This window comes from Panthera onca, chromosome E1 (assembly GCF_046562875.1).
Source record: "Panthera onca isolate mPanOnc1 chromosome E1, mPanOnc1 haplotype 2, whole genome shotgun sequence".
In the NCBI taxonomy this organism is placed as follows: Eukaryota; Metazoa; Chordata; class Mammalia; order Carnivora; family Felidae; genus Panthera; species Panthera onca.
In genome coordinates this window covers 16033717-16059508 of record NC_138352.1, presented here as the reverse complement: position 1 = coordinate 16059508, position 25792 = coordinate 16033717, and the positions used below count along the sequence as shown (strand labels likewise).

The 25792-nt window shown below is 52.7% G+C and overlaps 1 protein-coding gene across 1 annotated transcript in view; it reads right to left on the bottom strand.

Annotated features, from left to right (window-relative positions):
* TBCD (tubulin folding cofactor D) overlaps nt 1-25792 on the bottom strand; it is a 161289-nt gene that overhangs the window by 112056 nt on the left and 23441 nt on the right. Inside the window, exons 8-13 of the mRNA XM_078437956.2 lie at nt 19740-19785; nt 17769-17901; nt 11567-11703; nt 10455-10515; nt 9495-9569; nt 5021-5115 (exon numbers count right to left, since the gene is read on the bottom strand). Coding sequence (XP_078294082.1) covers nt 5021-5115; nt 9495-9569; nt 10455-10515; nt 11567-11703; nt 17769-17901; nt 19740-19785 — 547 coding nt within the window. The remainder of the gene's footprint in view (nt 1-5020; nt 5116-9494; nt 9570-10454; nt 10516-11566; nt 11704-17768; nt 17902-19739; nt 19786-25792) is intronic.

Genomic DNA, 25792 nt, shown 5'->3' with positions numbered 1-25792 from the left:
AAACAGGAAGGTGCCAGGACTGTGTCAGGAGCACCAGAGAGTGTAACTCCACCCAGGGCCCAGCCACTCCCCTGGGAACTGAGGTACACACCACAGGCCTGTGGGGAGCAGGACCTCAGGAGAGGTCAGCACTCTGCAACGGAAGAGCTGCGGTAACAGCCAGGCCCCATCCGCCACAGGCTGCACCCCAGGCCCCAAGGTGCCTCTGCCAGGGAGAGAGTGTGGCAGCGATACCAGCATGGCCCCTTCTGGGGACACGGGACCGCCTGCCTCTACGGCTGACTTTGGCTCGAGGACCCCAGCCCCACCCCACCCCCACAGCCCTCGGGGTCAGACAGGAGTTCCGCCAGCCTTCTTGCTTTCTCTCATGGGCATCTCCCCAATAGAATCTCTACACGTTTTATACTGTCTTGACATCTGTTTCCACTCAGAAGACCCAGTCAAATGCTAGTTTTCGGATGACATCACAAATCAGTCCCTCCACCACAACAACAACCATTAAGCCAGCAAAAACTGACAGACTCAACTTGTTCAGAACTCAAACATCTCATCAGAAATTTGCAGAAATCAGGAGGGTATGTTGTGAAGAAAGAGTCTACAAAATTTCAGCATTTAAGGAAATCTGTTAGGTCACTGGCTATCTGCAGACATTACAGAACCAAGACTTCAGTGACCAGACACAACAAGGAACACAGTTGTTGCAAACAGACGGGGGGGGGGGGGGGGGGGGGGGTCAACAAATGGACAACAATCACCTTCAACAAGCAACAGCTGCAAACCCCTGGGGATGGGGGAGAACCTGATTTCCAGAGTTACCATATTACAGTATTATAGTTTTCAAAATGTCCAGTTTCAAAGAAAAAAAAAAAAAAGCACAAAGCATACAAAGAAACAGAAATGAATAGCCTGTTCAAAGGAAAAAAGAAAAGCAGAGAAATCGTCATCCCTGAGGAAGCCCAGACACTGTACTAAAACCAGACAAAGACGTTAAACAGATTCCTCAGATATGCTCAAAGAGCTAAAGGAAACCAAGAGAACAATATCGAAAAAAATATGGAATGTCAAAAAAGAGATAGAAACTGTAAAAAGAGACCATATAAAAATTCTGAAACTGAAAAAACACCATCACTGAAATGAAAACTTCAGTCGAGCTGTACAATAACAGATCTGAACACGTGCAAGCAAGAATCCATGAACTTGAAGACAGGGCAGGCAAGTGGCATCATCCAGTCTGAGGAGCAAGAGAAAAAGAAGAAAAATGAACAAGTGTTGGGCCTGGTGCCTGTGGAGCCTACGCCTCGACAAGACCTCTGTCTGCCAGGCCTGGCACCATCCTTCCCAGGCAGGAGACAGCACAGCTCCCTCAGGCCCCGCCAGGCACGGCAAGGGCCCACAGGAGGGTTCAGCACACGTTGTGGGGGGCCGCCAGGCTAGAGGCGACCGGCCAGTCAAGTAAAGACCACACGGGACATCTTCTCTATTTTAAGCAACAGCGAGACACTCCTCACTCGTAACACCAACGCTCATAGTCTCTCACTCCAGCGGCTAGTGACCAGTGGGCACCACAACATTGTAAAATATGATGGGCACGCACACGCCAGCCACTCTCGGGCACGAAAAGCAGAGAAAAGGCTCTACTGGAGTCGAAACTACCCAGGGAGGGATTTCACCTTGTCTGTGGCACACTCGCACACAGAAGACTTGTGAGCTGAAATCAACCAAAATGCAGGGCTTTGGCGCAAATGACACCAACCAGAAAGTGAAAACAACCATGGGATGGGGGAAAATACCACAGGTCCTCTATCTGGTGAGAGGCTCCCAGAATACATAAAGAACTCATGGTAACAACAAAAAGCCTGATTTTTCAAATGAGCAAAGGATTTGAACAGACATTTCTCCAACAAAGATATCCACAGTCGGCATTAATTAAGCCGGCTCAGCGTCATTAATGAGTCACGGAAACACAAATGTGAGCCACAATGAGATACCACTCCACATCCACTAAGACAAAACCAAGCGTTTGGGAGGGTGTGGAGAAACTGGAACCTTCATGCTGGTGGAAATATAAAATGGTACTACCATTTTAGAAAAAAACTTTTCCTCAAAAAGTTAAAAATGGAGTTACCAGAAGACCCAGCAATCCCACTCCTATATGCATACCCAAGAGAACTAGAATCTTATGTCCACACAAAAACTTGTACACGGGGCGCCTGGGTGCCTCAGTCAGTTAAGCGTCCGACTCTTGATTCCGGCTCAGGTCATGATCTCAGTCATGAGAGGAAGCCCCAGGTCAGGTCCTGCACTGAACATGCAGCCTGCTTGCAATTCTCTCTCTCTACCCCTCTCCCCACCTCATTCGTTCATTCTCTCTCTCTCTCTCTCTCTCTCAAATAAAATTTAAAAGGGGGTGCCTGGGTGGCTCAGTTGGTTAAATTGGCTCAGGTCATGATCTCCTGGTTCGTGAGTTTGAGCCCCACATGGGGCTCTGTGCTGACAGCTCAGAGCCTGGAGCCTGCTTCAGATTCTATGTCTCCCTCTCTCTCTGCCCCTCCCCTCCTCACGCTCTATCTCTCTCTCACAAATAAACATAAAAAAAATTAACTGGGGCGCCTGGGTGGCGCAGTCGGTTAAGCGTCCGACTTCAGCCAGGTCACGATCTTGCGGTCCGTGAGTTCGAGCCCCGCGTCAGGCTCTGGGCTGATGGCTCGGAGCCTGGAGCCTGTTTCCGATTCTGTGTCTCCCTCTCTCTCTGCCCCTCCCCCGTTCATGCTCTGTCTCTCTCTGTCTCAAAAAATAAATTAAAAAAAAATAAAAAACGTTAAAAAAAATTAACTTAAGGGGCGCCTGGGTGGCTCAGTCGGTTGGGCAATCGACTTCGGCTCAGGTCACGATCTCGCAGTTTGTGAGTTCAAGCCCCGCGTCCGGCTCTGTGCTGACAGCTCAGAGCCTGGAGCCTGCTTCAGATTCTGTGTCTCTCCCCTCTGTCTAACCCTCCCCTGCTCACGCTCTGTGTCTCTCTGTCTTTCAATAATAAATAAACATAAAAAAAAAATTTTTTTTTTAATTAACTTAAAAAAAAAACCTGCACACAAATGTTCACAGCAGCATTATTCATACTAGCCAAGAGGTAAAAAATCCAAATGTCCATCAGCTGATGACTGGATAAACAGTGTGGTGTATCCACAATGGAATATTATTCATCCATAAAAAAAGAACAAAGATGGGGCGCCTGGGTGGCTCAGTCGGTTGGCCGTCTGACTTCGGCTCAGGTCATGATCTCACAGCTCGTGAGTTCGAGCCCCGCATCGGGCTCTGTGCTGACAGCTCAGAGCCTGGAACCTGCTTCGGATTCTGTGTCTCCCTCTCTCTCTGCCCCTAACCCACTCACGTTCTGTCTCTGTCTCTCTCAAGAGTAAACATTTAAAAAAAAAAAAAAAAAGTTTTTTAAAAACAGAAAAAAAAAAAAGAACAGAGACTACATGCTACACGTAACAACACGGTTGATCTCACGGTCGTGAGAGTGAGCCCCACGTCAGACTCTATGCTGAATGTGGGCCTGCTTGGGATTCTCTCTCTCTCTCTCTCTCTCTCTCTCTCTCTCTCTCTCTGTCTCTCTCTCCCTCTGCCCCTCTCCCCCACTCATGCTCTTGCTCTGTCTCAAAATAAAATTTAAAAAACGTTTTTGCACACAAATGTTCACAGCAGCATTTTCCGTAATAGCCAAAATGTGACAAACCCAAATGTCCATCAACTGATGAATGTGGTATATCCACACAACGGAATATTATTCGGCCATAAAAAGGAACAGAGTTACATGCTACAACATGGATGAACCTTGAAAACATCACTCTAAGTGAAAGAAGTCAGGCACAAGACCGCGATCATAGGTTCCATTTATGAAAAATGACCAGAAAAGGCAAATTTAAAGAAACAGAAAGCAGATTACTGGTTGCCTGGGGTGGGTGTGTTGAGGGGAAATGGGGAGTGACTGCCCCTGAGTACAGGGGTTTCCTTTGGGGGCAGCATAAATGTTCTGAAATTAGATGATGATGACGGTCGCACAGCTCTGTAAAATATACTATAAACCACTGAACTGTACCCTCTACGTGGGTGAACTTCATGGTACATAAATTATATCTCAATAAAGCTCCCAAAAATAAATAGTAAGAGTAAATAGAATTCTGAGGGTCTAAGAGCCCTCCTCCCGCTTCACGATGCCAAACGCAAAGCCATCACTTCTGACATCCCACAGCTCAGGTGCCGCGGAGTAAGATGCAGGGTCCCAGCCATCTGTGCACAGACATCTTTATTCTGGACGGAAGTCAACCCCCCAGTGCACAGAGCACCTATGGTGAACACCCCAGGATGTGACCTTCTCCCTCCTTTGCAGGCATCCTTCCCTTCTGCCCAGAGGCACCACCAGCCACACCCAGAGATGATTCCCACCAACCAGACAGGGCCGCACTTGCACGCGTCCAGACCCGACAGCTGGGACACACTCGCTTAGAGTTCGGCGGTCCTCTCTGCGTCTGCTGCACTGTGCCCCTGTCCCCCTGCACAGGCTCACTGCCAAGTTTCCTCCAGCCCTCCGCCCCCACCCCTTGCTGGTGTGAGCCTGATTCCTAGGGGACCATGATGCACTCCAGGTGATAAACAGAGGCAGGACACAACTTCTCAACAGGGAACAGCACCCCCACAGGGGTGAAAACCAGTTCTGAGGGACAAGAAGATCTCAGACATCACAATGGTTCCTGGCCCTCCAAATCCAGACACCAACATTGTATCTGTGGTACCAACATTTTGCAGCAGGGAGAAGGGGAGTCAGAAAATCAGAACGGTCGATACCAGAAGGCAGGCTGAGAGAAACAGGCCTAGTCCGCTCTGTCCTGCAAACAATGTTGTCAGCGAGGGCAGAGGCCCGGTGTGCTCGCGCTCACAGCCGGAGACGCGGAGTGACACGAAGCACCCAACGAGCTACACGCGGCACTGAGAGCGCAGAGCAAGCGAGCGCGGAACTCACCGTCTTCCAGCCGTGAAGGGAGCAACAGGCCTCTTCTGCCCAGTTCTGCCAACGCCAGACAGCCACCGTGCCAGGCACCGTCCGTCTCCTGAAAGCTGACACACACACAAGGCCTGAGACCGGGCTGCCCGCGTCCGCTCATCCCCCGACGTGCACACGCTGCAGGTGTCCACGCTGTGCCTGGGAGCCTCGCGGAGACCCACCAGTGAGTTGTAACTTTTTACTTTTTTAACAGTTACTATTTTTGAGAACAGAGTGCATGCAAGCAGGTAAAAGGCAGAGACAGAGGGGGAGAGGGGAAGGGGGGAAGGGAGGGAGGGAGGGAGGGAGGGAGGGAGGGGGAGGGGGGAGAGACAGAGAGACAGAGAGAGAACACCCCAAGCAGGATCCACACTGTCAGCACACAGCCCGACATGCTGCTCAATCCCACAAACCGCGAGATCGTGACCTAAGCCGAAGTCAAGAGTCAGACACTTAACCGACTGAGCCACCAGGCGCCCTCCACCCCTCACACCGTTAGTGAGTTTTTAAAGCATCTGCTGGCTAAAGAAATAAAATTGTGAAGCACCTGGGTGGCCCAGTTGGTTAAGCATCTGACTTCCGCTCAGGTCACAATTTCAGGGCTCGTGAGTGTGAGCCCCGCGTCAGGGTCTCTGCTGTTAACTCAGAACCTGGAACCTGCTTTGGGTTCTGTGTCTCCCTCTCTCTCTGCCCCTTCCCCATTTGTGCTTTATCTCTCTTCCTCCCTCAAAAATAGATAAACATTAAAAATAAAAAAGAAACTCCTGCAACTTAATGGTAGGTAAGTGCTGTGCTCAGTACTTTTCTTCAGATCTCCCGATGACAAGGAGAGGTCCTGAGGGCCCCACATGGGACCACAGAGAAAGCAGTCTGCAGATATGCGTCAGCAGGACGCCCAGGCTCTACACACCATTCCTGCCACGGCCGCGTGTGCCAGCTGACTACACAGCCAAGGACTCAGCCTGTTCAAGTCACCAAAACCCCGGTAACTTGAAGCGTTCACAGAAAGAGGTGGGGAGATCTCCCTTCCTGGCTCAGAGTAGAGATTAAAAAATTAGAATGGAAAGTCTTCTAGAGAATTGTTTCACACTATTTGAAACACAGGCTTTTAATACATGATTATGCCAATGAACCAACAGGTAAAATTTTATATCTAATAAAATTGTCCCTGAAGTGGTCTGGAAGCCCTCTTGTTTAAGGTACACCTCTGACATTAGGACCAGTGAGAGGGGTTTCTTAGACTCACAAGGGCTGTCCTGAGAGCTTCTACATTTGGCGGCCAACATAAACAGTGAAATACGCTTCCCCAAAAAGCAAGAGACTTTGCAGGGCTCTTTCCTACCCTAAACGCAACAGTTTGATGTTGGAATGTTCAGGAAAACCAACTAGATTGCATGCCTCACAAGCAACAAGCACAAGAACATTCAGACAGGAGAGAGCGAGTCTCATGCGTTCACTCGGCAGGTCCCTCCCTCATGTCAGGGCCTGTGGAGGCAGACTCACCAAGTTCCCTTGAACCTCACCATCAACCAGCACCAACTTACAATTCCAATTACAAATTTTTAAGTTCCAAATGTTTTTAAAAATTTCTTTAATGTTTCATTTTATTTTTGAGAGAGACAGAGACAGAGCGTGAGTGGAGGAGGGGCAGAAAGAGAGGGAGACACAGAATCTGAAGCAGGCTCCAGGCTCCGAGCTATCATCACAGAGTCTGACGCAGGGCAGGGCTCGAACTCACCAACTGTGAGATCATGACCTGAGCTGAAGTCAGATGCTCAACCGACTGAGCCACCCAGGTGCCCCAAGTTCCAGATGTTTTATTAAATACCTGTCCCAAAGATTTTACGACCATTTCAAATTTTAACATTGGCACTTTTGTGTACTTCAGAATTTTAACTAGAAAGAGATGCTTTGGGGCAGTGGGTGGCGCCTGTCTGTGGAGTCCTGCCCCGAGGTAACGCCGCCAGGGCCAGGGAGGGGAGGTGCACAGGTACCAAAGGACACCTGCACATCCAGGGGACAAGACACGGAGAAGGGGACAATGGCCATGTTGCTCACACTGGTCCTATGGGGCTCAATGTAAAGCCACCTGGGGACGTGTGTGGCTTCGTGCTACATAACCTGGCCTAGAAACAGAGCAGGGAGAGGAGAGGCGTATGCTCACAGTTAATGACATTAATGTCCTGTTCTGACCCTTTCAGAAAAAGCTGGCAGCTCACCGTATGTCACTGTATGTCCCACAAAACAAGGGACAAGATCCCAGCTATGCCAGGTGACCAGCCAGTCCTGTGGCCCCCACCCCACACACATCTTCCACCCAACAAGCTCCTGCCTCTCAGGGTCTTCAAGCATTCTGGGCTGGGGGGGACCCCTCTGTGAGCCAGGCTCTGCAGTCAGGTAATTTCATGCCTCTGCACACGGGCCCTTTCCCTCAACGGCCTGCTTGCGGCTCCAGGCTGCCAGCTCTGGGAATCAAGAGCAGTGAGACAGTTTCCACCCTGCACGACCTCACTACAGAACTCAGAGGAGCTTACTGCAATGACAAGACAACGGCAAAGAAGTGTCTGGGGATTAAACCAATGAAGATGACTAAAGGAGACCACGGGTCCAGGCCAGAAGGCCAGATGTCTGGCCAAGAGGAAATGTATGCCAGGAGTGTGGTCAAGATGCACTAGGGTGAAGGGCCCCAGGCTTCCAGGCAGAGACACAGTGGCCCGGAGGAGTGAGGGAGGCTCAGGAACACTGGAGCAGCCACCGCCAGGAAAAGCCAGCACCAGGGACGCCACCGGCAGGGGCAGGAGGGGACTGGTGCAAAGGGAAGGAAGGAGGCTGGGCAAGGAAGAGCCCGAGGGAGGGCTGGGTAAAGAGACAGCATTACCCCCAGAGGGCAGGTGCAGAAATGCGCTAAGAAGGAAATAGAGAAAAAGACTTGAGATAGACCTGCTGTGCCCTGGGCAAAGGGGCCAGGGAGGAAAGGCTCCAGAGCTCTGGCTCAAAGTGCTGCCCTCTCCGGAGAGCAGGAGGCTCCCCCGTGGTCACACAAGAGCCACCTCTCAGAGCCGCCCTGGACCAGCGACATCCAGCGTCATCAGCATACCCAACACCACACCCCCAGAAAAGAAACCCAAGAGGACACCCTAAAACAAGCCAGCAGAAGGGTACCTGGGTGGATCAGTCGGTTAAGCGGCCGACTTCAGCTCAGGTCACGATCTCACAGTTGGTGAGTTTGAGCCCCGCGTCGGGCCCTGTGCTGACAGCTCGGAACCTGAAGCCTGCTTCAGACTCTGTCTCCCTCTCTCTCTGACCCTCCCCTGCTCATAAGCGTGTGCGCTGTCTCTCAAGAATAAACATTAACATTTTTTTTAATAAATAAAAAGTAAATAAAAATAAATAAACAAGCCAGCAGAATCATCACATGGACAGGGAGCACTCTCTTTTCCCTAACTCGGGCGTTTCAGAGTGACAGTAAGGAGTGCACGTTTTCCGCTAGGCAGACAACGGTGAAATGTTTCCACTGGAAGACGCACTGGCCAGACACACAGCATTGTTCTGCAAAAGGTGACCCCCATGTGACATCTTGTTCCCCTGCACTCCTCCAATTGTGGCTGAGCAGGCTCGAGACAAGCTCCAGAAGAAGGCTGCTCCGGGGGGAGGGCACGTCCTGCAGGTGCTCACAGAGCACCCTCGGCAGTTAGTGTGCATAGCTGAGCCCAGGAGGGTAGACAGACCCTCTCCTACACCCACAGCAACAGCCCCAGAAGATCAGCAGCCGGCTAACGAGGGCAGGAGTGAGGCTGGGCCCAACCAACACCCTTCGTAGAAGCACCTGCTTCTGAAACCCCCAGAGAGGTTTCCACGAGCAAAGTTAACAGTCCTCTGGGACTGTGCACCTAACAGTGCACCCTTGGTGCCAGAGTCTCTGCTCTGCCCCCTGGCCTGCAGGCCCCAGGCCCAGACCCCAAGGACCTGCCATTTGTGCATCCCAGCCCACACCTGCACCACGGGCTACCTAGACACAACATGACCATTACCACATGTGGCTATTTAAATTCAAATCCAGTAAAATTAGGGGTGTCTGGGTGCCTCAGTCGGTTGGGTGTCCAATGTCGGCTCAGGTCATGATCTCACAGTTCGTGGGTTCGAGCCCCATTTCGGGCTCTGTGCTGACAGCTCAGAGTCTGGAGCCTGCTTCAGATTCTGTGTCTCCCTCTCTCTCTGCCCCTCCCCTGCTCACACTCTCTCTCTCTCAAAAATAAATAAACGTTAAAAAAAATTCTGTTCTAAAAAGAAAGATAACAGAAATAACTAGAGTTCTCGAATTTAACTTCAAAAAAAAGAAAAAAAGGCTGCGGAGGCTCTGACAAACAGCTCAATTGAAAGAAAATGTAAAAGGATAGAAGAAAAGCCACTGCTTTCAACCAGAAACACGTCTCCCTTTGATCTTCTCACATACCTGAAACAATCCAACACGGACCCAACCACATCATCCGCCAGCTCTTTGGGGAGCCTCGCAGCCATCCTACCAATTCTGAAAGAGAGAAGCAGCACTCTGTCAGCATCACGGGCCCGTCGTGAGGGGGCCCGAGCCACCAGGACCTGTCCCCGGCAATTTGCCCTCCCCCCAGAGAGCAGGAAAGACAGGTAGACCCAGGGCAAGCCTCACACACACTCTGCTCTACACAAGGCCACCTGCCTGGTAGGGAGCCCCATCCTGGTGACATAAACAGACAGACACAGGCATCTCCTGAGGGAGGGAGACAAAGGGGTGGGAGTGCCCACAGGACAGCCCCATGCTACCAATGGTCAATGGCACCCCTGTCGGCCTGACCCCTCCAGGCCACCTCCCCGCATGGCAGGCTGCCGCACATCCACACCAGACACCCCCTGACATGGATCAGCATCCCTCCGGGCCCGGCCCACCCCACCCCACCCACACATGACTTGGGGCTCAGAGGCTGCCTGCTGCTGAAGCGAACACCTCCCCCATGAGGGCACCTCTCTGTACGCCGTTCCTCAGGCAAACAGAGGACCAACACCAGTCTCCCTCTCAGGGGCTCTGGGATTAGATAAGGCCGTGCCGGCCTCCGCTCGCTATACAGTGACCGCGCCTGCCTGTGAAAGGGACAGGTACTGTGCTGCTGAGGACAGAGAACTGAAAGAAAAGGAACCTCTGAAAGGCAAGAAAGGCAAGCGGATATGCTCATAACTCCGCCCACTCTAGCCAGACAGGCAAGGAAATGAAGCCCCCTCATTCCCCAGTAATTACCTTTAAAATGAGAACATAAAACAATAAATGTAAATGAGAAAAACTGTTCCACCTTATAAAAATCTCGAAGCTGTTCCCAGCTTTCAACTGCACAAGACGCGCTGAATGACAGGATGTCCCCCCTGCGGAGGGACAGCAGGCACCTACCCTTTGGCCGCAGACCACCGCACAATCGTGTCCTGGTCCTTCAGCCCGATCAGCAGCTGCTCTGCAAGAACACGGGAAAGCCAGGTCTGAGCTCTACGCGCTCGCCCGAGTGCTGGGGAAGTTCATTTCCGAGCCTGAACATAACCCACCCTGCAGAGCACTCGAGCACCGTGAAGGGACTCACATCAAGAATGTTAATTCTAATTATTCTAATTCTTCGTTTTTAAAAACCTACTCCTGCCATCGTTGCTACAAAGTAGATCCGCCCACCAGAGCCGACACTGGGCAGAAAGCACCAAGTGAGGAAGACTTCCCAGAGGCCAGTTCTGCAAGAGGGTGCAGGAAAGGGGCTCTGCTGGGGTCTCGGGCACAGGCCAAATTCCAGAACAGCCACACAGGGGCCCGAAGGAAGTCGGGAGAGCCCAGAGGCTGCTCAGAAAAGAGCCTGGCAATCCTCAGTCAGCAGAAACCTTGACCAAGGGCACCAGGCAGCCTGCGAAAGGCTGACACAGAGGAAAGATGGGAGCCTGTGAATGGGTCGAGTCCACTGTGACCAGGGCAGTATAGGGCCCCTGAGGGCGTGGGGGCAGACAGCTCTGGGAAGGGGAGGAAAACAGGGGAGGCACAGGGCTGTCCTTCATGGACAGGGAGGCTGGCCCTGCCGGGTACACCTGGCGGGAGTCGGGGAGCAGGCAGGGTGTGCGGGGCCAGGAGCTGTCACAGAGTGAGAGCGGGGCAGGGCCCAAGACAGCCACGCCTCCATCCCCTCAGGAGAAGGCCTGAGGCCACCAGCGCAATACACCCAGGCCAGGCTTGGGGGAAGGCTGAAGGCATGGAGCTGTCCTGAGGTGCCTAGGGAGTGAGGTGGAAATAGGAGGGCTCACACAGGGGAGCAAACAGCGAACAGAAAGACAGGGTCCAGGAGCCAAAGGGTCGTGGGCCCCCAGACTACAGACCAGCAGCCACGAACTCCATGAAAGGTGAGGGTGGGGAAGGTCACGGAAGGCCACGTGCTGCCAGCACAGAGGTGGCAAAGGTGCATGGCCAATAAATGTACCTGGGAGGAGCCTCGCCGCCACCCAGAGACCAGAGCCCACAGGGACTGCACCCACCTATCACGCTCTCCACCTCCTCGGGGACATCACAGTCTCCGTCACCAGCGGGAGTCTCGGCATGCACTGTCGGCTCCCGCGGACTCTGGGTGCAGAGCTGCAGGTTAGCGGCCAGCGAGCGGCAGCCGCGCTGGTACCTGCACAAACACACGTGACCTCAGACCAGCGGCCATGCCTGCCGGAGCTTTGAGGACAAATTATCTCGACAGAAATCAAGAATCTGGTGTCCCCTAGAATCTTAAAGGATGTCTGTGACAATTCCATGTGTTTTTCAGAGACAGGACAGAAAACAAATGGAGCGGCTAGCGGCTGGCATCCGCAAGGTCAGCCACAGGATCCTGCACTACTCAGAAGCCCCCGAGTACTGTGCGGTGTCCAGGCAGAAAGGCAGGGGACAGAGCAGGACTGCAGGAGGGCGCCAGGGCACTCACCAGCCCGTGGGCGTTGGCCTTCTTCACAAGGCGCTCTGCCTCTTACCCCTACTGCCCCTCAGGCCCCCAGCGACCCCGGACCTTGCAGCTCACACGGCCAGCCCCTGCGGATGCTGTCTCTGGAGCCTCCCTCTCAGGCCCCACCAGCCACAGCCCTCCTCCCCCCAGCCGAGGCCACTGGCATCATCCGTGTGCTGCGAGGGCATCAGCACAGGCCAGATCCACCGTCCAACTCTGCACAGCTCCTGAGCGTCCGGCTGCCACGGTGTCCCCATCTGTCAGAGGAGGCCCTTACCTAGAGGCCTGTGACAAGTCAGATGCAAGGATGTGCACGAAAGGCCATCGCTGCTGCCCTTCCTCCTGGAAGGCGGGCACCAGTGCGTGGTGCTGAGGTAAGTACACACGGCCAGCCTGGCGGGTGGCCCTGGATCGGCACACAGCCTGGAGCACAAAAGGTGCCTGAGTCAAGGCACAGACTGCATCTGGGGGCGGCAGCCTGAGGCGGACTCCTGAGCGCAGACAGCTAGAGCTTCACAGGCAGAGCCCGAAACCTGAACACCAGCTCGAGCACTGATAACTGTGGCCCTGAGCAGCTGGTTAACTCTCTGGACCGGTTTCCAACCGAGAACGAGGACAGTGGCAGGCGGCCCACCTTCTGACGTTCATGCAATCCTCTCCTCTGGGTACAGCCCAGACCCAGTGACTCCTGCTGGGAGAGCGCAGCGGTGAGGAGACGTCCTTCCCAAGGCGGCTCAGGGAGACTGTGGCTTCCGTCTTGCCGCCCCCCCTCTCGCTGACAGAAGCTGGCCACTGCACTGTGCACTGCCTGGCGCCAAGAGCTCTGGAAGGTCGCCAGCAGATAGCCCACGAGGAACAGAGTCTTACCGGCAACGCTAGGAGCCTGCCTGGCTGCAGGGCCCCCGCCAAGTCAAGCCTGGAGATGGCAGCGGGCCTGGCCAACACCTTCGTGAAGCCTCAGACAGACTCTGACCACAGGACCCTGCTAAGTTACACCCAGATTCCCAATCCACAGAAATGGTGACGATAAAGATGCATCATCGCAGGGCGACTGGAGGGCTCAGTTGGTTGAGCATCCAACTCTTGATTTCGGCTCAGGTCATGAACGCAGGGTCATGGGATCCAGCCCCGCACTGGACTCTGTGCTTGGCGTGGAGCCTGCTTAAGATTCTCTCTCTCTCCTTCTCTCTGCCCCTCATCTACTCGCTTGCTCTCTCTCTCAAATAAGTTTTTTTTTAAAAAATACATTTTAAGCTACTAAACTTTGGAGTATTCTTTCACATAACTGTGATGTTGTCATTTATAATAAGAGACATATATTTGATCTTTGACCATTTTTGGATGAAGGTGTCTTCCGTTATGTCAATGAAGTGACTTCTAGAAAGCCCCTAGGTCACCTAAGGATGGGGACTGCTAACTGAGGGAACCAACCACGCGACTGGAGGGTTGGAACTCTCAGTCCCACCACCACAAGGAAGGAGGGGAGCCAAAGGCTGAGTCAATCACCCATGGCCAATGATTTAATCAATTGTGCCTCTGTGACAAAGGCTCCATAAAAACCCAAAAGGATGGGGTTTGGAGAGCTTCTGGATTGGTGAGCACATGGAGACCCAGGGAGGGTGGCTGTGCCCCAACACCTCACCCTCTGCACCTCTTCCATCTGGCTGGTCCTGAGTTATATCCTTTTATAATAAACTGGTGAGCGGTAAACAAAACGTTTCTCTGAGCTCTGTGAGCTGCTCTGGCACATTGATCAAGCCTGAGAAGGGAGATGTGGGTCAGTTGAGTCACAGGTGACAACCTGGACCCACTACTGGAATCTGAAGTAATGAAGGAAGTGGGGAGGGGGGCAGACTTTGTAGGACTGACCTCTTAACCTGAGGGATCAGACAAGATTTCCAGGTGGACAGGGTCAGAATGGAGTTTAACTGCGGGACACCCAGCTGGAGTCCAAGAACAGACTAGTGTGGGGAAAAAAAACACCTCAGAGTTGGGGGTCAGAACCAGAGGAGCGGCAGGTAGCTAATCCAGGGAGAGTAGCCAGCAGCCACCACAGAACACGCTCACGGTGACAGATCACACACAGTGGCTGCTGTCCTTGTCCCTGTTCTCCTCAAATGAGTACACATGCCGATTACTCGGTAGGAAAAGTACTCACCTTAACCCTCAGTAACCAGAAACTCTAAAGATGACAGACGCGTCAGGTGCCAATCGGACCTACCCTTCCGCCACAAACAACTACAAAACCTGGACAAAAGTCAGCCACTGGCACCCACGAGAAGTCAACCAAGTACAGGCTACAATTGTGCACAGCAAGCAGGTGCCCAGGTGCACCCCACCTTCACACCCCTGCTTCGTCCCCAGCAGTACTTCTTTGTTTTCTGAGAGAGAGAGAGAGAGAGAGAGAGAGAGCGAGCACACACATGCACAAGCAGGGGAGAGGGACAGAGGAAGAGACAGAGGATCTAAGCGGGCTCCACACTCAGTTCAGAGCCCAACATGGGGCTCAACCCCTTGACCCTGGTTTCATGACCTGAACCAAAATCAAAAGTCAAATAATGCTCAACAGACTGAGCCACCCAGATGCCCCCATCCCAAAAAGTACTTTTTTTTTTTCCAACGTTTCTTTATTTTTAAGAGAAGGAGACAGAGTGAGTGGGGGAGGGGCAGAGAGAGAGAGGGAGACACAGAATCTGAAAGCAGGCTCCAGGCTCTGAGCTGTCAGCACAGAGCCTGACAAGAGGCTCGAATTCCTAAACCATGAGATCATGACCTGAGCTGAAGTTGGACGCTGCACTGACTGAGTCACCCAGGCACCCCCAAAGGTACTTTCTAAACCCCAGCACAAGAAAGGAGGGTCCAAGCAGAGAGCAGCAGTTTTGCTGGGTTGAATAAAAAATATTCATGACTACAGAGATGGCTAGTATTTGGGGACAGATGTTGGAGAAAAAGTAGCTACTGAGAAGGAAGACACAATTCTGCACAGAAGTCTCCTTGGATCCCTGGACAACCTCTAAGATGTGCAAGAGCACGGCAAGACCCAGAAGCACCACCTGAGAACAGCCGGGAGGCTGAGAGCTGAGCGGAGTTCGGAGGTCATATAATGCTGGGGAGTCACTGAGATGTGGGCCCAGCAAGGGGGACCAAACAGCCGTGCACTGGAAGTGAGGAGCACACTGTAGGAGCAAGAGCTATGCTCCAGGGAGAAGGAACGGAAAAAAGTCCAACCTAACAAGGACTCAGGAGGAGGGTGCAGGACCAGTGAGTTACCAGCCTGCCAACAGGCTTGCTCCTCATCAAGGGAAGACAGCCAACAGCAGAAGTGTACTGAAGGTTAAAAAAAAAAAAAAAAAAATGAAATGAAAAAAAAAAAAAAGTACAGGGGTGACTGGGTGGCTCAGTCAATTGAGCATCTGACTTCGGCTCGGGTCATGATCTCACGGCTCATGAGTTCGAGCCCTGCGTCGGGCTCTGTGCTGACAGCTCGGAGCCCGGAACCTGCTTCGGATTCTGTGTCTCCCTCTCTCTCTGCCCCTCCCCTGCTCATGCTCTGTCTCTTTCTCTCTCTCTCTCAAAAATAAATAAACGTTTAAAAAATTTGTTTTGGTGCGCCTGGGTGGCTCAGTCTTTGGGCGTCCGACTTTGGCTCAGGTCATGATCTCACAGCCCGTGAGTTCGAGCCCCACGTCAGGTTCTGTGCTGACCACTCAGAGCCTGGAGCCTGTTTCAGATTCTGTGTCTCCCTCGCTCTCTGACCCTCCCCCGTTCATGCTCTGTCTCTCTCTGCCTCAAAAATAAATAAACGTTAAAAAAAAATTTTTTTTAATAAATAAAATAAAAAATAAAAATAAATAAAAAATTTGTTTTCAGAAATAAATAAATAAGGGGCACCTGGGTGGGTCAGTCGGCTAGGTGCAGGCTTCAGCTCAGGTCATGATCTCATGGTTAGTGAATTCAAGCCCCACATTAGGCTCTGTGCTGTCAGGACAGAGCCTGCTGTGGATTCTGGGTTTCCCTTTCTCTCTGCTCCTCTCCCACTTGCACTCCCTCTTTGTCTCTCTTAAAAAATAAATCAATAAATTTGTCGTACCTGTGATGGTCAATTTTATGTGTCAACTCAAGTGGGATACAGAGTTCCCAGCTACTCGGTCAACCATTATTCTGTGTATGCCTGTGACAGTGTGTCTGGATGAGAGTTCACATTTAAACTAGTAAACTGAATAAAACAGACTGCCCTCCCCAGTGTGGGTGGGCCTCACCAAATCAGTTGAAGACCCGAACAGAGCAAAGAGGCCGACCCTCCCCTTAGTCAAAAGGAATTCTTCCTGTCTTTAGACTCAAATGCCATCAGCTCTCCTGGGCCTCCAGCTTTCTGACTCACCCTACAGATCTTGGGACTTCAGCCTCCACAATCACATGAGCCCATTCTTTACAAGTCTATGTGTATGCACACACATACCCTCTCACCCTGTTGGTTCTCTCTCCCTGGAAAACCCTAACGTATTACTGAATGTTTTCTCTACAGTTTCAGAAACTAACCACCAACATTTAGACTCACAAACAACTTCTCACAGAACAAGCTCTATGACCCAAAAGTTAATTTCAGTAAAACATCACTAAGACATACCACAGTTCTCTGGAATTTACTGTAATCTGAGACAAAGGCTGAGCTGAACCTTGCCAAGCAATTCTTCCCAAACCAGTCATATCAATACTTGAAATAAACTGAACACTGTTAGCTCTCTCCAGCCACCGTGGAGTCGCACAGAGGCTCACGTGCACTGGAGACCCCACTCCACCTGTCCCCCACCACCCCGGCCAAGGAAGGCACTGCTGCCAGCCTCCCAGGAGGCTGCGTGACGGGCCCAACAGGTGGACTCATGAAGCCGCCCACCCTGAGCCACACACCTTTGCATGCCTGCATCAGCCGTGAGAGCCTGGGAACGTGGAGTTGGTGGGAGCTCTGTGTGCGGAACACCCAGTCAACCTAATCAGGGCTGACGACCAGAGACGAGGGGAAGGGGTTGGCCTCTGCGAACCCGACAGTGGGGACGGCCCGGATGCAGCGGGCTGCAGCTGCATGGTGGTGGAGGCCTGCAGCCGAGCCTCAGGCAAGGAGGTCACTGACCAATACTTCAAATGCAAAAAACGAACAAAGAGAAAACTTGCTTCTTGTTACTCAAAAACAAAACGAAACAAAACAAGGGAACTGAAGACCGTGAAGCACACAGTATGGGGAACACAGAAGGGCCTCCTTCCACGGGAGGCACTGTCACAAGCCATCTGTCCACTGAAGCAGGCCACCTCAGACTGTGAAGTTCCCACCCCCAGGCAGAGGCAGTGTGGTTTTCTGAACCGGCCCTGAGAGAGAGCCTGCTCTCTGTGAAAGAACCTTGTGTTCAGTCTTATCGTTACTGGAGCTTTCCCGACAGTGAGCCCAAACCGGTAGTCATCTTGCACCTGAACGTCACATGAAATGCAGCAGCAAACTTTTCTTGTCACCACTCCACCTTCAGTTATTCTAACCACGAGATGTAGGGACAGAAAAAAAGAAAAGGAGATGTAGGGACAGGAAAAAAAAGGGAAAAACTTTTCTTTTCAAAATCAGCAACACTGTTGTGATGGAAGCAATGAAACGAAAGCAGAAGGGACGCAGTCTTCCTTCCCCGGCCGCCCAAACCCAGGCAGTCACCACACGAGCCTCACCCACAGGCGCTCAGGCCGCTCGGGCCGCTCGGGCTTGGCCTACCAACCTCCACTCTGCCACCCGGGGCTTCAGGAAGGTCAGTCCCAGCCGCTGGACGAGCTTCACTCCAAGTTTCCGGAGCAGGGTCTGGTTGCTGCAGGGGAGCCTGCAACCCGCCAGGCGCTCGAGAACCGTTGCGGCTGCGAACAACAGCACATGTGGCTCAGTTTGGTGGGAAGGGTCCCCCACGGTCTCCCAAACATACTCTGTGTTTGGCATCCACGACATGAAAACCACAGGTGATCCTCAGGTTCCCCCAGGTTCAGTGTGATGGCCTGGGCTGGACCACACCAGAGTTCCATGAAGAACCCCGACCTGATCGCACGTCATTTATCGAGTGTAGCTCAAGTCAACCCTGCTCAACTTTCTGGCTGTGAGCAGTAGCGTGTAGGCTGGCAGAAGAGGATCCCCAGAGAGAGGGGAGACCACGCCGAGCAAACAAGAGCTTATGCAAAACGTGGCGGGCGAAAGAACACGCCATGGATTACAGGAGACGTGCAGGCATGACGGGCCTGATGGGGCAGGGTCCCTACAAACAGGGAAATGGGTGGTCAGGCCCCTACGCTGCCAAGGCTGTTGGGGGGAATGAGGTGGGCGCCGGTGGGGGGGGGGGGGGGGGGGGGGTGGAGCAAGGGCCAGGAGAGCACACAAGATGGCATTTCATGTGAGAAACAAGGAGGGCAGGGTTTCAGGACAAGTTGTTACAGCATCTGAAAAATTTCCCCAAAGACCCAAATGACGTGCAGTGACTGACCTGGGCATGAATGACGGTAACACAGAGCAAACCCCGGGTCTGTGTGTACAAGTCTGCTGAGGAGGGTGTGTGAAGACATCGGGCAACTACTGCTCATTTTTTCAGATGTGACAGTAACATCAAGGGATGTTTCAAAAATGTCCTATCTTTGGGGGATACACACTGAAACAGGTAAAATAGCAGGGGTCTGGATGGGCTGAGGAGGAGCACGGGAAACAAGGTACCCATGAATTAAAACTGTGAAGCCTTGGGGCGCCTGGGTGGCTCAGTCGGTTGAGCATCCGACTTCGGCTCAGGTCACGATCTCGCGGTCCGTGAGTTCGAGCCCCGCGTCGGGCTCTGTGCTGACAGCTCAGAGCCTGGAGCCTGTTTCAGATTCTGTGTCTCCCTCTCTCTCTGACCCTCCCCCGTTCATGCTCTGTCTCTCTCTGTCTCAAAAATAAATAAACGTTAAAAAAAAAAAAATTTTTTTTTTAAAAAAACTGTGAAGCCTGTGATAGAATGTGGGGGTCGTTACACACTCTCTCTCCCTTCACGCATGTATGAAATTTTCCATACTGAAGATGTTTTTAAAAAATAGGCGTTACTATTCAAAAGTTGTTCACACATCTTCTAAAACCTATAACTCCAAGAAATTTCTCTTGGTCCAAGTAGTAAACCTCTCTGCAGCAAGAATCAGAGAACTTATTATCATAAATTGAGGTTGTCTAAAATTAACAGAAGGGGGCAAAGGGTCAGAGACTGTGACCGTGGCTACAGGGAGAATTCAGCTGTGACCTCAGGCTGTCTCCACATCACCAAGTCTCCCAGAATCAACACCTGGCAGACGGGGCATCAAGAACCCAGATCTCCCAGTTCGAGCCCCGCGTCAGGCTCTGTGCTGACGGCTCGGAGCCTGGAGCCTGTTTCCGATTCTGTGTCTCCCTCTCTCTCTGCCCCTCCCCCGTTCATGCTCTGTCTCTCTCTGTCCCAAAAATAAATAAAAAAACGTTGAAAAAAAAAAAAAAAAAAAAAAAAAAAAAGAACCCAGATCTCCCACACCAGGCCTAAAAAATCCAATTAAAGCACACATGCACACCTAAAACAAAAAGCCAAAGAACTATGACAGCGTCCAAATACAGCAAGTTACAGACTTTGTAACTATGAATACAGTTTGAAAGAGACACACTTGATCACGTACAGAGACTCACATCACAAACACACCTTGTTACAAGTGAACCTTACCATAGGGTAAACAATCCTCACGTTTTCCATGCTTAAATATTTGCGCCTAAAAAAAAAAAAAAAATTATATTAAATGTTGCAAATACAAATTTAGAACATAAATTTTCAGAATAGTTCACTGCATCTTCCATAGTTTTATTTTAAACATCACAAAAGAACAGAACAGTCTCTGTCATGAAAAGGGGTGACGGGAGGCGGGAGAGGCAATCTTCTGAAAGGACATTGCCAAGGAGTGAAACAACGAGAAGGCCTTTCATTTAGGGAGGGCAAGGTGTCACCTCTGACATGTGCCCCAGCTGCCATTAAGGGCATGAGCCTTAACAGGAGAGTGGAGAATCTCACTGGGTATTTTTCTAATTAACTTGTGTATACGAAAAGACATCCGAGGGTAGAAGTTACGGGCCCAAGCAGCCCTCACGAAGGTGAGGAGCCCACACGCTCACTCCTAGAGTGTCTGTCATTCTCAGTCAGCAAGTGAGACAGGTTCCCCATGCTTCTCACATACGTGAGAAGCCTCGTCCTGGGGGGCCCTGGCATGGTGTCCCCCATCCCATCTCCCATAACCAGGGACCACCTCCAAGTGCACAGGCCTCACAACCTCCAGAATGCTCAACCTAGAATTTTACCCTCCACTTTCGGGTCTGAAAGAAAAATGGTAATTCATACAGGCATCCAAGCCCCTTAAACAAAGAATCCTACACTGAGCACGTCTAAGAATTTCTTAGGGTTTCTTCTCCTTCAGAAACAGTATTTAACCAGCAAAACGAGAACTGCTATGTGGACCCAGGAACACTAGACTCCCCGGCCCCCCAACACTAGGTCCTGACATCAAGGAAGTGCTCAGCCCTTCGAGTGCCCCCACTGTGTGGGCTTCCAGCTGAGCACTGCGCCCACCCCGTCAGCACCAAGGGACAGACAAGGTACCCCGTGCCCGGCCTGTCAGAACCCACAGAATCCACACACACAACAGCGGCTGCAGTTTTAAGCCACAGGCTTTGGGGTGGGCTGTTACACGACAGAAAACAAACTCCCTGCTCAGGAAGTTCACCCTGTAGGCAAGGGTGCTCCTGTCTAACCTGGACGGCAGATGCCACACTGGAGGTGGGACGGGGACACACGGCAGGACCATGAAGAGGACCCGTCTGTGCAGAGGGTCTGCTGGGATGCACGGTAAGCAGCCCGGAGCACAGCTGACACACTCAGCAGTTGGTTAAAGTGTCCTTTGGGCTCACCAACTAAACTAATAAGAATTTAAAATATTATGAAATACCAAAAGTATCTCCCATCGTTCTTTATTTGCCAAATTCCTTACTCAGTCTCAACGAGAGAACAGAATAAAAGTGGTGACAAGTTCCCAGGAGTGCCGGCACGCGGCCCCACACAGAAGGGGATCGGCACCGAGGCAGGCCACGGCCACTGTCTGGACGAGGAGGAAGCCACGCCCCAGCTGTCATGGGTGCAAGGAGCTCTATTCCTCTGCTCTTCCCAGCCCTGAACCCCACAGGATAACGCGAGCAGTCTGGACACATGAACGGTCATGGAGTCCCGACTCCCTCATGAACAGACTCGAGGGCAGAGGGGTGGAAAGGGAGCACCAGAAAAAAATCTACAAAGGGCTTTGTTTTTGTTCATTGGCCTGTTTTACACATAAAAATGGGGCATCTTCACCACCATTCACTCGGGGGGCGTGCAGCCACGCAAGACACAGGAGACAGTGAGGCTCCACGACGGGAGGGAGCGGCCACGGGAGAACACTCTCGTCCGGAGGGGCTTGAGCACTCGCCAGCCAGGCCACCAAGCAGGAGGTGCGCTCCTGTGCTCATGGAGGCAGGAAACAGGAGCCAGGTGAAACCCCCGGTGAGAGCACATACTTTGCATTCAAGATTGGAGAGAAGGCAGCCTTGCAGCCCAGGAACAATGACCATCAGGTCTGTTTCTGTTGTTCTAGAAACCACCACAGCGGCAAGGTGCAAACAAAAGGAGTCTCTCAGTAATCTTCTAAACTACCACACCTTTCGATTGCTACCCACCCAGGCCTGCTTTTCCCCAGCTTGCAAACCAGCTTCCCCCCCGCGGGGCATGTTCTCCAAGCCTGTGAATCACAGGCTGTCAGCTGCTTGGGAGCCAGTCCGCCCTGCTGCTAAGCAGGACACACTGGTCTAGGGCTCCCTGCAGCCACCACCGAGTCAAGGCCAAGAAAAGCAGCTCCACCCAGGACCCGGGAGGAAAGTCCCCCACACCACACCGGCTCAGGGGTGCCGCTTACAAGCACCTGGGAGTTCTCCTGTGCACGAGTGGGCGCACTCTCAACAAGCCCGGCACCTGCTGGGAACCTCTATGTGGGGTCCTGTCCCCAGTCCCCCAGAAGGCGTGACAACATAGACACACCAAAAAGCAGTCAGGCCAGAACTCAGGCAGGAGGGGCCCATCCCTCTGTGAGCGCCTGACTCTTGTCCCAGTGCTACGGAGAAGCACCGTGCCCCCTCACAGCTGTCCTGCCTCACACAACTGGGACAAAATGTAAACACGATCAAAACTGGCACAACCAGTTCCAGGAGGGTCACCGGACAGAGCTTAGCCCACGATCCTCACTTGTGCCACAGCAAGCCCACCCAGGGCCACATCTTTCATGGAAGGCGGCCACGTCAAAATGGCTCCATATCTTTAGTTAACAGCCACAGGCCCTTCGTAGAGGAACCCTAACACACGCAGTAGTTTGGAGGAAAATACCCTCGTACCACCACCAACTAGAGCCCCCTGCACCTGCTGGCTTACAACAGTACAAGCGAGTGGCACTTGAAGGAGGCCTGCCACCTCGCCCAAAATTAACAGCAAGCTGATGGAACCGGTCGGAGGAGCACTACGAAACACAAAAGCAGAGTGTCCCGAGGGCAGTGCCCACCCGGGCCGACCTCCACGAGCAGGCCCTGGCCAGGGGGAGGCCCACCGGGCAAAGGGGACAAGCCAGCCAGACCAGAGGCACCTCCAGCCCCCGGAAGATGCATGACATCTCTCTCTTCTCTCAAGTGTGACCACCCCTTGGACCTCCCCTGTGCCCACCTCACAGGAGCCTCGTCAGACTTCATAACCTGAACTGCCACGCAAAGGCCTTCAAGCGCCCTTAACAGAAGTTCAAACACAAAAGCTGAAAGCTCTGAACGCTGTCCATTAAGGGGCTGGAATCCACCCGTAACAGCAGCAGACACCATCCTGCAGCCTCACGAGGCAAGAGACCCACAAGAGGCTCTTAGAGACAGGCCCAGAATCAGGACTTCAGTCCCTCCCAAGCAGGTCTTTGTTATTCCCACTGGCTTCAACAGCTGATAATTTTAGATAAAAATAACTGGTCCTCAATTGACAAGTACCAAGAATACTGATCACACGTCGCCTAACCTGCCTAAGGCAGGACGTATAAACCATGCCAAAGACACAGCTGTCTCAGAGAACTTAGAAACCGGTGGGGCCGGAGCAGTGTGGCCACAGGCTCAGAAGAGGAGCGATGTCCCCAGTCGTGCTGGCATCCAGGCAGGGAGGGGGCCTGGGTCTCTTGCGCTCCAGCCCCGAGCCCAGCAGGAGGAGAGGGCTCCCCGGCCAGGAGGCCCACAGGAGACCCCCACCCCTCCAAGGGGAAGTGAGGAGAGGAGTTCCAAAGAGGAGGATGAAAAGCACAACTAGACGGGCTTCGACAGGGCCAGAGACTTGAGCAACAACGCCCCTGGCAGAAACTACTAAGAAGAGCCTCTGCGTTTCTGGCCCGCACCTCCATGCTCCGCCCCTCTCCTGACCCAGGGTACCCCTGAGGAGGCGCCAGCCCAGAGCCCAAAACCCTGGGGGAACCCACACAACCAGCCTCCTCCTCCTGACTCTACCCAGTGCCCGGCCCTCTGACTGGAGAGACCTGGAGGACAGACCTCCACAGGCTGTCTACTCTCTGGCTTTGGCTCCCCCACCGCATACCTGGGCCCTTTCGCCACTGGTTCTCCCGAATGGCACCACTGAAGGTTGTGGAGACAAAGCACAGCTATGGCCAAGGACCCAGGAACCGGTGCCTCCACAGACCGGGCCAGCTCCCGTCTAGAGAGCGCACAGGAGCAGAGAGCCGCGCGCTAGGCCAAGGACGGACCGTTGGCACAGGACGGAGGATGGGCCACGGAAGGGGCAGCCAGTACACCTGGCAAGCACTGTGCCAGGAAGGCAGGGCCAGGTCAGGGACACTTCTAAGCGCCTCAGCCACATGGCCAGATGAGACGAGACCCAGGCCTGCCCTCGAATTCTTGTTCATTGCTGGGCCTCATGACACAGGCTGGCAGGAAGAAGGAAAAGAGACAGAATAACAGGCACGATCTCGGACTCATGGCTTCTGAAGCACAGCAGGTGCACAGAACTAGGGCTCTGGGACCATGGAAAGGAAGGTCAAGGGTAAATCAGGGAGCAACACCAGCCATCCACAGACGGCAAGGACACAGAATGAGGAACACCTGCTTAGAAGGAAGGGTGAGGGTGGCCAAGTCCCATTCACCTGAGAACCCAACCACCACAGCAGTGGTAGCTGTGAGGCCCTCGGACAGCCTGCACTGGAGGCCACAGGCCAGGCTGGACAGAGGGCACTGGCCAGGAGACCTGCAGCTCTCGGCCAGCTCCACACCTAAGAGGCAGGGAGACCCTATGACAGACAAGGCCCCTCCCCTCCAAGCGTGGGCTCTGCTGGGCTGCCTCGGAGCGTGCACCTGTCCAGCAGGACACGTCGCCTCCTCACACAACAGGTGTACAAACCAGGCCCGCCACACACCATGCATGTTGCAACAAGACTCATGCCACCATACTGGCTGCCCCACGTGAAATGCTGAGTCATGTGAAATTAAAACAGTATCAGAGTTGGCTGCTCCATGGATTTAAACCCACAAGGAAAGTGCAGGTACCCGTTTCACTCAGATTCACAGGGGCACGTGAACAGGACATAAATGCGTGCGCACGCACACACACAACACAGGAAAACATACAGTCAGATGGTTCTTCCCATATCTTCCTCCACCCAAAGCCCTGCCCCAGCAAGGGCCAGGACTAAAAAGCCCAATCTGGATCATTTGTCCTCCGGCCAAACTAAACCCTAAATGAAACCACGGGGCACTACTCTCCAAAGAAGCCTACAAGAAATCAAAGCCTACGTGAGAAGTGTCTTGGATAATCAAGTGGCTTCTCTTCCTCTTCAAAGAGCGTGACACGCACTAATTAGCCTCCACGCCACCCTCTGAGGTAGAGGGTTGTTATTTCCCTTCTGCAGGTGGGGAGCAAGGAGCAAGGCACTTTGCCTCTGCCGCGGGTCAGGGCTGTTGCTGCAGGGAGTCCCGAGGCTCAGGACCAGCCCACAGCAGATCAGCCTCCCTCAGGGCAGAAAAGCACCCAAGGGCAGAGCCAACACACCCTGGAGCCCGGGACGTACATTTCTGGTACATCCTGCCCTGGCTGGATCGACAGTCACTCTACTCTGGGCTAGACACTCCTCTTGTTTACTCAAACTATATGCAAAACCAGAGCGGCTTCAGTATCTCTCCTCACACACTCTGGTGCTGCAGATGGGATTACCTGGTTTGTAAGGCTGTTAGCAATGAAACCTTTTATCCTTTAAGGAGAGGTATGCTTTCATCAATGATAAACTAAGTAAAACAACCCTCATTGTGAAGGAAGGATGCAATCGTAACAAATGGCAGAGGAGAGTGTTTTGTTACGACTCATCACACCAGCCATATTTTTATGTAAGAACTCTGTCTTCAGCGCTAAAAGTCCACACCCACGTCCCAGCCATCACAGGGACTGCATGAAGAGAAACCCCACATCATGAGTCAGTCCTTACACTCTTCAGTCTGAGCAGTGAAAGCCAGCAGGGCACAACCACCAATAAGGAAGCAGAGGTACAGCATATACAAATGATGACCATTTTCAATTGTTAACACTGCGTTTTCCTTCTCTGAATTTCCTCAATTTGCAATAATCCTAATGCTTATTAAAGCTGGACTCGGGGCACCTGGATGGCGCAGCTGGTTAAGCGTCTGACT